This window comes from Cebidichthys violaceus, unplaced genomic scaffold, assembly GCF_023349555.1.
Source record: "Cebidichthys violaceus isolate CVI_PGR_0920_01 unplaced genomic scaffold, fCebVio1.0.p SCAF_23, whole genome shotgun sequence".
Taxonomy (NCBI): Eukaryota; Metazoa; Chordata; class Actinopteri; order Perciformes; family Stichaeidae; genus Cebidichthys; species Cebidichthys violaceus.
The window spans coordinates 2,048,746-2,061,822 of record NW_027176406.1 but is presented as its reverse complement, the minus strand read 5'-3'; the positions used below and the strand labels follow the sequence as shown (position 1 = coordinate 2,061,822).

The 13,077-nt window shown below is 41.9% G+C and overlaps 1 protein-coding gene across 1 annotated transcript; it reads right to left on the bottom strand.

Annotated features, from left to right (window-relative positions):
- Positions 1 to 213: 213 nt before the first annotated feature.
- On the bottom strand, positions 214 to 5,544 carry LOC137878688 (uncharacterized). Its single transcript, XM_068719069.1, has 4 exons — positions 5,101 to 5,544; positions 4,592 to 4,993; positions 4,032 to 4,129; positions 214 to 3,809 (listed from the first exon to the last, which is right to left on the bottom strand). Exons 1-4 carry the CDS (start codon positions 5,542 to 5,544, stop codon positions 224 to 226), a joined length of 4,530 nt encoding a protein of 1,509 aa, XP_068575170.1. The 3' UTR covers positions 214 to 223.
- Between the last annotated feature and the right edge of the window lie 7,533 nt (positions 5,545 to 13,077).

Sequence of the window (13,077 nt, the reverse complement as noted above, 5' to 3'; positions counted from 1 at the left end):
GGTTTAGATAAGATTAAGGACTGTGGAAAGTTTTCCCTAGGACTGGACAATACAATAAATATCACTGGTGATGATTATAAGACACTAATAGCTAGATAAAAGTCAAAAAATCTGGATCAATGATGCATTTTATGGTTAAAATCCAGAGGGTAATTTTCTCGATGGCCCCATTATTACAAGTATACCACACCCTAGGGCCTGTAGACCTGTGGAGTACTTTTGATCAGGGCATGTACTTCATTCCTTTCATCCTAGGAATGATATGTATATCTCTGATGTCATCATGCTGAAGCAGCCAACACAAGTAGCGCTCCGTCCCCATGCCCCATCCACTGGTGTGGAGTGGTTTCACTTGCCGCATGTCAATGTACCATTTGTAGGACTGCTCTGGTACTGCATGGTGCCTGAGGGCCTCCTTTACCATCTCTGGGGTGGAATGACGTTCACCGAGACCCACAGTCTCACCCAGCCCCAGAAGAAGGTCAGCGGCTTTTGCTTTGCACCGCCCAGTGCCCTCCACATAGGCCTGGTAGAAGGGAACCCCTAGATGGTCCATCTCAGTCAGCCAAACAGCACCTTCATATTTCTCTATCAAAACCCGTTCTCCTTTGCGTGTCAGCTTTCTGCCAAACTGTGGCTGGCCATCTTGAACCCACTCTAAGCAGTCAGCGGAGGGCATCATGGGAATGGCCTGGTCCAAAGGGACTCTTGGGAGAGGAGTTTTTCCATCCAGCTTACTCAGCATGGCTTTGACATGCGTAAGGGTCCTGGCAGTGTTGAGGATCATATGAGAGTGTTTCTTCAACATGGACTTGGTGAGATGAGCCAAGTATCCTTCTGCTGTAGAAATGGCTTTGTCCATGTCACCCAACAGTTCACACTCCACATGGTAGAACTGGTTCAAGTGAGTGGCATCAGGATCTTCCCCTCTGAAGCTGGGAGATATGTAGTACGTCCCCAGCAGGTTCTCCTGGAAGCGAAGGAAGTATTCAAGTACAAATTGCATTGAGTCAGCCAGGTAGATGTCTTGGCCCAGCAGGTTAACAGAAACTGGTTCTGAGTCTGATCCCAAGCCCATTGGTGAAGAGATGGTGTCTGTGGTCAGAGGGGTTAGAGCGTAGGAGTACTGGCAGGAAGAGTGGAAATATTCCACTGTGCTGTGGAAGAGAGTGTTTTGAATCTGGAACAGGTTGCGATACCACTGGCTCTTGATGGCAAGTGTGGAGTGAGACTGAGGGTCTTGCCATGAGTGAGAAGGCCTGCAGCAGGTGATTTTTGAGTGGATCCCTTTGAGGGCCTCGGGGTCAGCAGCTGGGCCATCCAGTGATGACACATATCCAGGGTAGCTGTGGAAGAACTCTGGTTGCAGAGCAGCAGGCTTAGTGCCATCTGGTGAGGGTAACAGAGGGATTAGTTTGACATGGGCATAATCAATCTCAAGGCCCTCAAAGATCAGTGCAACTCCTCGAGCTCTCATCCCCTCTTCCAGTAGTCCGGCAACTTTATAAGTGGCTAAGATCAGTGCTTTGTAGTCAGCTTCCTCCAGTTTGAAGATGTCACTGGGCAGTTGTTTGCGTGGCACCACAACTGTTAGTCCAGGAGTGTTTGGGTACGGTGTCAGGAAGGCAACATGCTCACTGTCCTCCCACACTCTCCACTGTTGCTGCTCTCCACGTACAACACGACTGAACAGGTTATCATTGGGAGGGTCCCCACAGAAGTCAAAGCAAGACGGTGCATTTGGTGTTGGCAGTCCGTTTCTAATCTTGGCTTGAACCTGAGCCAGTGCCTCATCATCCCAGCGTGGGCCACTTTTTGAGGTGCAGTAGCCAGGATTGTGAGATTGGAATTCCTCTTCATTTGCAAGATGGGGCTGCCAGTTTGGCTTTAGGCCATGAAGAGGAAGCAGTCTGATTTGTGCTGGCTGGTCAGGGGTTGGATTGAAAACCAAGGCACAGCGCTGCACTCCCAATCTCTCACATAGCAAGCTTGACACAGCTCTTGCTCCTTGTAGCATAGCCACAAAATCAGGTGTAGCCAACTGGAAGATGCTTCTTGCCCCACTAAGAGTTTTTCTGGTCAGAATGGTTGAACCAGGGATCCAGGGGTTGGGATCCAGGTAGGCAACCAGATCATCTGTTCCCCAGATCACATGAGAGAAGCTGTTGAGGGGCCTGAGGACCTCTACACGAGATATGCCATCAATCATTGAGGCCACAAACATCACTCCAGCATTTGTTTCAATGATGGCATCACCGTTAGTGTCCAAAGCAATGATTCCTGCACAGATCCCATCTAGATTTTCAGCTATCACTTCTCTACATGCCTGCCTAAGACTATAGCCAGTGTGCTGATAGAGACTGGCTATTTTCTGTGCAACTGTGTGCCTCAGAAATACATCTCCATCTCCAGAGCAGGTAATAGCCAATTTGTCATCAGCATATATTCCTGCCCCTACCACTGCTGTATCCCCAACTCGCCCTTTCAGCTTTCCAACCACCCCACCTGTGGAAGATGCAGCAGCCAACCCACTCCAGCGATCCAAGGCCACAGCTCCAACTGTCTGAGGGTGATTGTTTTTTGAGGCCTTTCCATCAGTGAGCTTTGCAGTTAACTGTCTGTGACGCATGTCAGTGTAGAAATACTCAGCCCCAATAGGCTTCTCTTTCTCCTCCAACCCTTGCAGAAACTCCTCAGCCCCATCTCCCACAATGAGTGAATGTGAGCTCTTCTCCATGACACATCTTGCTGCTTTTATGGGGTTCTTCACACTTTGCACACAAGCAACGGATCCTGACCTCATTGCATTGCCATCCACAATAGTTGCTTCCATTTCAATTTTGCCATCTTTGTTGAATACTGAGCCTTTACCTGCATTGAACAAGAAGCAGTCCTCCAGAGCTTCTACCGACTTCTGAACTGCGTCCACACTCCTTCCACCTTGTTGAAGCACTTGAGATCCAAGGGTTAAAGCAGTCTGTAGAGCAAACTCAATAACCCCAATCACGTCAGTGTTCAGCATCATCTCCTCTCCAGCACCACCATGGATCACCAGAGTGTAGTCTGTGCTCATGCCAGAGGTGGAGTCAACACATGTTTTGTCCTTGTCCTGGCTCCCTGGGCAGTTGTTTGTCTCTCCATTCATATTCTCAGTTGGACTCTGATTCAGTGGATGCTCCAGGGCTCCCATTTGGTATGCAATGGCATATCTAACAGCTAGAAGCATCACTAACTTCAGGTTTATCTTCAGGCTTTCTTGGAGCTTCTCCAATCCCAAAGCAAAGCTCCCTTTCCCATTAAGTACTATGCGAACCTTGTCTCTCTTCCCAAGGTAGGTTACAGCTAGCTGATCTTGGGCATAAACATTCCCTACTCCACACTCCGCGCCCTCCATTAGATCTGTACCTGTGAGGTACACAGATGGACATCCAAAGGGGTCCAGGTACTTCTTCAGTGGGTTGTCAGATGACAACGACCGACGCAAGGCAGCTACGTGGGGACCAACTCCTTTACCACTTTTGGTGTTTTTGATGAGGCTCTTATGCTCCAAAAATGCAACATGGAACAATCGTAGGAGTTCAGGCGTGTATCGGCTTGTGTTATCTGAGCCAATGCAAGACTCCAAGGCGCCTACTAACTTGTCGGAATGCATGGTGATGGAGTATGTAGGATCACAACGGCCATGTTCGTAGTGACGCATATGGGTAGGTGTGACAAGTATATGCTTGGCAGCAGATTCCCCAAGAGTCTTCCTCAGGGAAAGCTGCAAAGAGAAGTTAATCCAAGCATCATAAAGGCCTCTCTGCCCTCTGAGAGTAGAAAAGACATCAGGATAGGCCGACACATCAAAAGTGAGAACTGGATGTGTTGCTTTTAAGTCAGGACTCATCTTGGGTGTATTTACTCCTTGCAAGGGGAATGGTAGGGAAGTTGGGCAAACAGAATTTACATTGTTTACCGCGACAGAACTATTAACATTTTCTTTGTCCTTTTGGACAAGGTTTAAGTCAGCAGTCTCAGACAGATTGTACACATGCTCAGTTATGAGCCCTGCCACCATCCCATCCACAGCACTGTGCTCAAACACCATCCCAGCTGTGCTGTCGTTGAATACAACCAGGTTCACCACCTGTCAAAAAATATAGAAATAAAGATCGGTTGATTCTTTTAGTCCATTGAAAATCATTGAGCACTGCAACCTCTGACCACATTTAGTTTAATCGTTTCTTTACTTTAAAACTTTAGCACTTTTAAAAATCAAAACATTTTACTAGCTTAGCTTGTCAATGTCCACTTTTGAGACTGGATGTCCCAGTGGCAGATATGCTGACCTGTATTCACTTTTGATGAGCTGCAATTAAATATCTGGTTGTAAATGAATGATTGTGAAAGAACTGAGCTTTTCTCTGAAAAGTGTAACTGAATTGTTTTGAATAAAGTGGTACTTTGGTAGTGTATACGTGAACCCTGGTACAAATCATGTGATATTTTGTGTGTATTGCCTAATTTGACCACAGAACAAAACAAGTTTGAGGACGAGGAATCTAACTTTAGCTTGGTTTAAAATTGTTGTCCAGATTCTACCCAATACCTTGTCATAGTATCTCAGACATGGACGGTCTCCTCCTCCTCCCAGCCTCACTGCATTGAGGATATCAGCCAGTTCAGAGGGAGCGTTACAGTCTTCCAGACAGAGCGTCAGCACGGCACTCTCCATCAGCCCCAGGGATGCCGCTGCGTCCCCTCCTTGACCCAGGATCTCTTCCCTGGTGGCAGCCCAGACTTTGCGCTCCAGAGCCGAGAGGCTGCAAATGGCAGAGGGATCATTCTGTTTTCCTGCACTGGGTTGGTCCATCACCTGAACCAGCTGGTTGTAGATGTCAATGAACTGTCGAGCAGAAACCGGCCCACCAGTGCTGGAACGCCCCAGTATGTCAATAGGGAACACTCCTCCAACACAGGTGACGATAGCGTGGAGGCTATCTGGGTAGACCTGGAGTTAAAGTTTCATATTAGAAATGGAGCAGACCTGGCATATTTACAATTAACAATTTATTAATTTAGCATCAATCTACCCAGTTATCTCACCAGTAATCTTACCTTAATCTCATCTCTACTCTTTCCAGGAATCCGGCTGGCTGCGAATACCTCCGACTGCTGTGTGCGCTCCATGGGCACATTGCCCTCCAATAACATGGGCTCACTGTACAGCTTTGCTGCAGCCCAAAGCAAAGCGGCTGCCCTCCCCAGCTGGGTACATTTATTTGCCTTTGAAGGAAGAAGAACAACAGGAAGGGCAGTGGAGGTGGGCAGGGGATCAATGCAAGACAGCAGACCTCTCTTAAACTGCTCCGTCACCCAATTCTCTTGGCCTGAAGCAATAGCGGACAAGTTTTGCTGGGCCTCCTGAAGGAGCTCCCTCTGCTGTTCCAGCGTACTTTTGAACTTTAGATAAAGGTCAGGACATAAAGTGAGCTGCAGAACGCGGCTCACTTCTTGCAAGGTGACATCCAACTCTGGAACAGGGTAGTTGAGAAGGGTCATCCTGTTGATATGGAGGAGGCTTAATAGAGAAGGAGAAAAAGAGTGAAATAATGAATGCATTGTAGCTGCAACAGAATGAGAAATGAAGAACACAGAAAAGGAAAACCATACACTTACATGTTAAGTGTATAACATATAGAGTGCTGCAGGGATAATGTAATTTTGTAGGCCAACCCAGGAAGTTAGCATCGTATTGGTTCCCTTGACAAAAAGCCAAAGGGATTTTTTTTACTGCAGAAAAAAAAACTCTGTGGCAAACACAAGTTTATGGCACTTACAAGTTTTGTTCAGCAAGATTATCATTACAAATGAACACCTCCTTTCTGTTTTTAAAGCTTGAATTCAATCGGCAGAAGTAAAATGCTAATGTTAGGCTACAAACAAACTACACCACGGTTATACACCACAATACGGAGTATTCACAAGGAGGCTGTGAAGGTGGACTAGTCAGCTTTATGATGTTTAGCAGTCTCATTTAGCCTCATTTAGCAACCTAGTTTTATAAGACATGTAAAAGCTTCAAAATTCACAAAGGAGATATTTACGGACATATTTTATATTGCAGAACAAAATGTTAAATCTCTCAAGCATTAACCAAAAATCTATATGAGAGAAAGCGAAGAATAGATATTAAACTGTCTTCACTCACATGACCTTAGAGCCTAGAGCTCTAAATCCATTCTTTTTAGGAAAACTGTCAGATACACATCACTTCACAATCACACGTTAGGACATGTGATCTTAAACACCAGTCTCGTGGTTGAAGGTCCTGTGTTTGTTTGACCCATACACCTACCCACCCACTGTAAGTGGTCTCTCTCAATATTTAGTACTGTCACCAGCTCTGACTGTTGCATAGGTCCATGGATGTGCTTGATTTGTGTGCCTACGACGAAACAGGATTCTAATTGACTTTCCAATGGCATTGTTTTCGTGCTTAGTGACACACACAAAAATAATCCATGTACACAAATCAAACGTTTACATTTTGTGACTATTTTAAGAACTGCCTTGAGACTGGGCATTAGGAAAGGCAATGCCAATCATTCAGTCTGCCGGTCGGTCCACTAAGGACACCTCATGATTTTGGTGACTCCCTGATATTTCGTCTGGCGCCATCATGAGGTTGACTTTAGGACATTGCCATGAAATTTGGTACAGACATTTCGGTTCCTCTCAGGGTGAGTTTTAACAACTTTGGTGAAGTCTAAGTCTTTCATCTAGCATCATCATCAAATCAAAGAAATATTCTGCACAATACTTTTGACTAAATACCTGCAAAACTAATCACATTGCCATCAGCATCAACTGTGCATTGTATTCAATCAGTGCTTATTAGCATTCGAAAGTACTAATGTTGTAGTAGTAGTAGTGACTAACGATGAACATGGTAAACATTATACCTGCTAAACATCATCATGTTAGCATTGCCATTGTGAGCATGTTAGCATGTGGACGCATTTAGCTTAAAGCATCATTGTGCCTACAGAGTTGCTAGCATGGCTGTTGTAAAGCTAGATTCAGGTTTACTGGTATACAGTACACACATAGACACACACACACACACACACACACACACACACACACACACACACACACACACACACACACACACACAAACTGTGACTTCTCATTTCCCTTTTCATTTCCTTCACATGATGTCCAACCTTTTCCACATTAGTGGAACCTGTTATTCAATTATCTGATTTTTGGTAAGGGACAGCTGAGTCTAACAGAGGTCTCTTTGTGTGTTAATGTTGTAAACATGAATGATATCTATCCAGATTTTACTTCTGTGTAAGATAATACCCCCTAAATCCAGTAACTATATGGACCCAAGTATTGACCGATAATTAATTGCATCTGCTCTCACGTGAAAGCACTTACTCCCTTTTTGCCAGCATTTTTGGTTGCCGGTTGTCAAGGGAATGCATCTCTCGCAGTATGACTGTTGGAAAATTAGATTTCTCCTGATTTATCTCATCAAGTTCTCCACACAATGCTGGCTGTCTGTATTCTATCTGAGGGTGGATTCAGGTTCTGCAAGGATACAGGTCTTGTGATTCCAATAGCTCATTTACTGAATACAAGCAGTACTACCAGCACTACTACTACCATGTATTACATAATATATTTTTCAATGTAACACTAACGGTCATCTGACTTATATTCCATAAATTATCAGATTTTATGGACATTAAATGGGTTTTAATCATTCTTTCAAACCAGGCAAAATGAACAAAGCACAGAAAATGAATTTAAAAATGTGAAATGTTTCTCTTCATTTACAATTCTCTTTCTTTAAAGGGCCAGTTCACCCAAATTTCATGAACAGATTTTCTCATTTAACACAAGATCATTTCTATTTGAAATACAATGATAACCATCACTAACCTATTTCTCATTACCCTGGTACAATCAAGGTACAGTAAATAGAATTTAGTTTCTACTGCTCAAAGCACTAAAAATAATTTAGAAAACTTTACATTTCTTTCCTGGAACAGCAACACAATCACTCAGGATAAGTCACAAAAACAGTCACCTGTCAACAGTTTACATTTGAGAAAAAAAGGGAAGTAGTCCGGATGAAAACAGTTTAGACTGCGTGGATTAACAGGATGTTGCTGTAATGACACCTCTGCTCTGGAACAGTCTTCCAGTTAGTATTTCTGCTGTCCCATGACACATTTTTACCGACTTTGCTTTTCGCCTGACAATTAATTGTATTTATTTATTTTTTTAAATATAACTCTGTTGTGCAACCACTTGATTAGTTTATTTTTAATAGTTTCACCTGTCCTACCTCATATATTTTTGGATGATTCATCTGCAAATGTATTTTATACGGCCTTTTAACTGTGTGCTTTTATTTTGCTTTTTTTATTTCTTGATATTGTGTATTGGTAATGATCTGCTGTCTATGGAAAGCACGTTGTGCTCCCAGCTTGAAAAGTGCTGTACAAATAAAAATATTATTATTATTATAGTTTCTGGAAAGACATTGTACTCTTCAAAATGTCAATATGCTATATTAGTACATAAGGGTTCATTCTGGTCTCCTATTCATTTCAATCTTAATGAAACATATTATTTGTGTCGCAACTTTTTGTGTTTGAGGACTTATTTATTCTTCCATTTTAAAACTATACTCTCAAGACAATAAATCACCAAAAAGTATTTTTGTCCTTTAATTTAGTAATATATCCCAAGAAGGTATTTCTTAAGATTTCTTTTTGTTTTACTTTTTACACCTTCTGTGTAAAAACAAGACTTTTCAAACGTATACTGATACACATACTTCACATGTGAGTATGTCATTATAAATCTCTTTTCTACATTATTCACATGTTTTTTTTATTTAAGAGTGAAAATCAGCTTACCTCAATATGGAAATTTCTCTAAGATCTGGCCAGTCGGTAGGGTGGACGAACAGTCAGTGGGAAACTTGGTTGGACTACAAAAACAAGGGTTTGCCTATAATATAGAAGCAGTGACTCCAATTAAGCAATTAAGTTTATTGCATCCTCTCTCTCTCTCTCTCTCTCTCTCTCTCTCTCTCTCTCTCTCTCTCTCTCTCTCTCTCTCTCTCTGTCTCTCTCTCTCTCTCCTGTTTGTTTGTGTGTTTCATAAATCGTACAATGTCTGTTACCCAATCTAACTATACCACAGCCCCATTATCATATTTATGGAAAAATGTAGACATATACAGGGAGTGCTGGCAAAAGCACCAATCCTCTTTTAAAAACTAAAAGTTTCGGAATTGTTGCTATATTGTTACAGTTTGTCTGACATCAGTGCTTCAATCTGCAGGCAGTGTGCTCCCAATTTTATCTCCCAAAGGCCAGCTCCCACAAAGCTCAAACAAATTGAATAAGGTGTCTTGTGTTCAGGCAAATTCATTTCATATCTTTGAGATACCCACTCTCAAAACACTATCTCGGAGCACCCACAACTTAGCTTTGATATGCAGCTCAATATTTTAGGTTGGTTTAAGGTAATTCTACCAGCATGTTTCAGAAAAAAAATTAACTTTTAGTTCTGTGGTCAATCTTCTGTTTTTATCCTCTATTTTATGTTGTAGTCTTTATGTGTGTGTCCCCTCGGTGAACCTCCACAACTGAACATGGAGCTGAGAACCACAACATTGAAAGGTGTCAAGTATTAAACTTAATAAGTTTTTCTTTATTTAATCTCAACATTACACATGTATGTACTGTCTGTGTCTGCTATAGATACACTGGTACGCACAGTTGACATTCAAGTATATGTCCTTCATGTCTTGTGTAAAAACACAGTAGTATTATCATCAAATTATACTTCAAGTACCAAAGTAAAAGAATGGCCCATTTAGAATAATTTAGATCATACTTTTGGATTATAATTAGGCTACTGATGCATCAATGGGCACATCATTTTAATGTCAGCTAGGTTGATAAATCTATGATAATGTATCGTGATATATTTGTTGAATATATTATGTATTGATAATCTTAATATGCAAAGTAAATAAAACTGTTTCATAAATGTAGTGGAGTACAAAGTGTAATATTCCCCTTGGAAATATAGTGAAGTAGAATATATAGTACAGAAACAGCAGTTACTCAAGTAAAGTATAAGTACCTCAAAACTGTACATAAGTGAATGTAAAATTACTTTCCACCACTGTATTAATCAGAAAGCTGTTGTCATGGACTACCACACCACCAAGGAGGGACACAGACATTACTGGCAGGAATTACTCTCAGCTCTGTCACAACACGAGGTTCTGTAAATCTCAGGTTACACGTCAGATAAGGCATGAATCACACAAAGCAGAGAGGTTAAAATTACTTCTCCCTTTCTGAAGACGTGACAACTCCCCACAACCTCATGGAGAAGGATTACCTCAGACTCTGGAGCAATGAGGCCTGAGACTTCTTCCTCACCAACTTGACCAAAATCTCCTGTCCTCCATATTAACATTAAGCCTGAGCTTTTGATGGTGTTTCTGGGGGGACTTCTACATTTCAAACTCTTACTAGTGTTGTGGAATTTTCTGGGTGGAACGGGGTAAAGAAGAATTTCCAATAAAGACAATACTGTGATGAATGATTCAAATGATGTGAATCAATTTATTGCTTGCAAGCGGAGGACAGTTATGCAGAGATGTGTTACAGCGTCTGCATAAGTGATCTTCAAATGATACATACAGAGTGGAGGATATTTATACAGTTCAAAACGCACCCTTTGTGTGCAGACGCCTAAGTCATACGTTTTTGCAATATGGCTTACTTCCCCTATGCTCCATCAGAGAGTCTTTGTTACGAGCTGTCAAAAGGTTATGGAAACAGGGTGTGGAACTAGACAACAAGATGTGGAACTAAGCCGTTGGCAGACGCTTCTCGGGACACAGGGTGAAAGGGTTTAAGTTCAAGCACATGAACATGTTGCAAAACAGTTTCAGGATCAAAATGACGACAGCGCTGCATCTATCTCCATGATATGTGGCAACACATAAGCAAATACATATTTTACCATTACACTAGCAACAGGAAAATCACCAGTTTATGTGATAACAAAATGTATAGCAAAATACAGATAAAACACTCTCTCATATAAACCTTTACTCCTGAGGGCGAACATGGGAGTAATACAGTTTTTTTGCTGGAAGATTGAATAAAATTCATCAATCAGCTAACTATACCTGTGAATATATGCCCAGTTGGTCATTGAGTTCAAAACAAAATCTGAGTGTCACACTCTCACATATATGTTTACATGTGTGAAATATTGAATGTCTTCAGTAGCAAGTAACACAAGTAGCCACATATAAATAGTTACAACATCACAGAAAGTTGACTAAAATTTAGACAAAAAGAAAAGCAAATGAGGAAAAGACTGCTGTTTACAGAACATAATGAAAACCTGACAAGGGGAAGCTAGAAACATGCAGTTAAAAAGATGCATGGCCATAAAAGTAATGCAAGATGTATTCTTATTTTTGAGCAACAAAAATGTGTCGGGAGATCCAATAGCTGCTGTATATATATTAAGGCTGCAACATAGTAGTATCTCTCTGTGTCAACTACATCGATGTACTACACTGAAATATGCAACATTTACTTTTATACATCCAACTGACAGAGGCAGGATGGGCAGTTGTCCAGGTATGTATTATGTAGATGACAAATGGTTTTTTTTTCTATCATGGTGTAGAAAAGTCCAAACCTGTTAGATGAGTGTTTGAGGCCACTCTTGGGCCCGGGGCTTTTTTTCTGTGGTGAGTTCGGATGGCGCAGACTTTGTGAAGTCAAGACGAGCCGTCTGCATGCACACGATGTTCAGAGTTAAGCGATACAAGTTACGTCTAAAAAGAACAACATATAAATTAAATTGGCACCATCTCTCACTCACACACACACACACACACACACACACACACACACACGCACACACAAAGACAATCACACCTGTGATGAAATTGGTCACCCCTTACATCAGTGAAGAAAAGTCAAATTGAAACTAAAACCGTTCATTTTCCGCCAATCATGTGATGTTGAGTTTTTCTTTTTGTTAGTCGGCCCTGTAATGGTGCATTTTTACGTAGTATGTATTTCTACTTACTTAGTATATATTTCTACTCAGTATATCGTATTCATGCATAAGTAATTTTGTTCTGAATTTTGTTGAACTTCACCGTGTCTCTGTTGTGCAGAAGAAGAATTCACCCTTGCCTGCGCCTTAGATAACTGTAACTGTGTTGTATGAGAATGTTCCAGCGCCAAGGCCGTCCTGCCGCTTGTTTTGGTTGCTGGTTGTTTGTTGTTCATTGTTGTTTCTATCAGTCTGAGACCAAAATATCGGTAACATCGCCCCCCACCTTTGCTCCTATATAAAGGTTTATATAAGCCGACAGCTTCAACACGTCACCTCTTTGCCTCCCTCCTGCTGAGGCTGCACTGCACTGGGAGTGGTACAAGAGTAGGGGGCTGTCGTGGAAAAAACCTGCTTCGAGTGAACCTTTTAATGCTGAAATAAGGAACAGGCTATGTGGTTACAAGTGGAAAATGTCACTGGGCACTTTAAAGAAGACAAAGGGGCGAGAATGAGGAGACGGAGGGATGAGCGACAGAGAGAGAGAGAGAGGGAGGGACAGAAGAGAAGGAAGTCTTCTGAACTCGTCAGTCCAGCAGAGGAGACTGCAATGTGTTTCTTCTCAGGGACCCCCTGCTACTCTTACTGACCCCTGCTCTTGTACCACTCCCTTTGCAGTGCAGCCTCAGCATGTGCTTTCCACTGTGTTCCTACAACTGTAACTCTTACTGTTGTTGATTATATTTTAATCAGATTGATTTCTCCAATGAATTGTTCGCCTCCGTTGTATTTGACTACATCGAGTCAAATTAATATACTTTTAGAAAAGGCCATTAATGATGTCAGCAAAGAAATAGGATATTTTCAAGATAAAAGTCTTATCTTTATCTTTTTCATATTTTTCATGATCGATACTCCCATTACTGGTATGAGGTATTTACCTTCTTTTCTTAAAAGTTG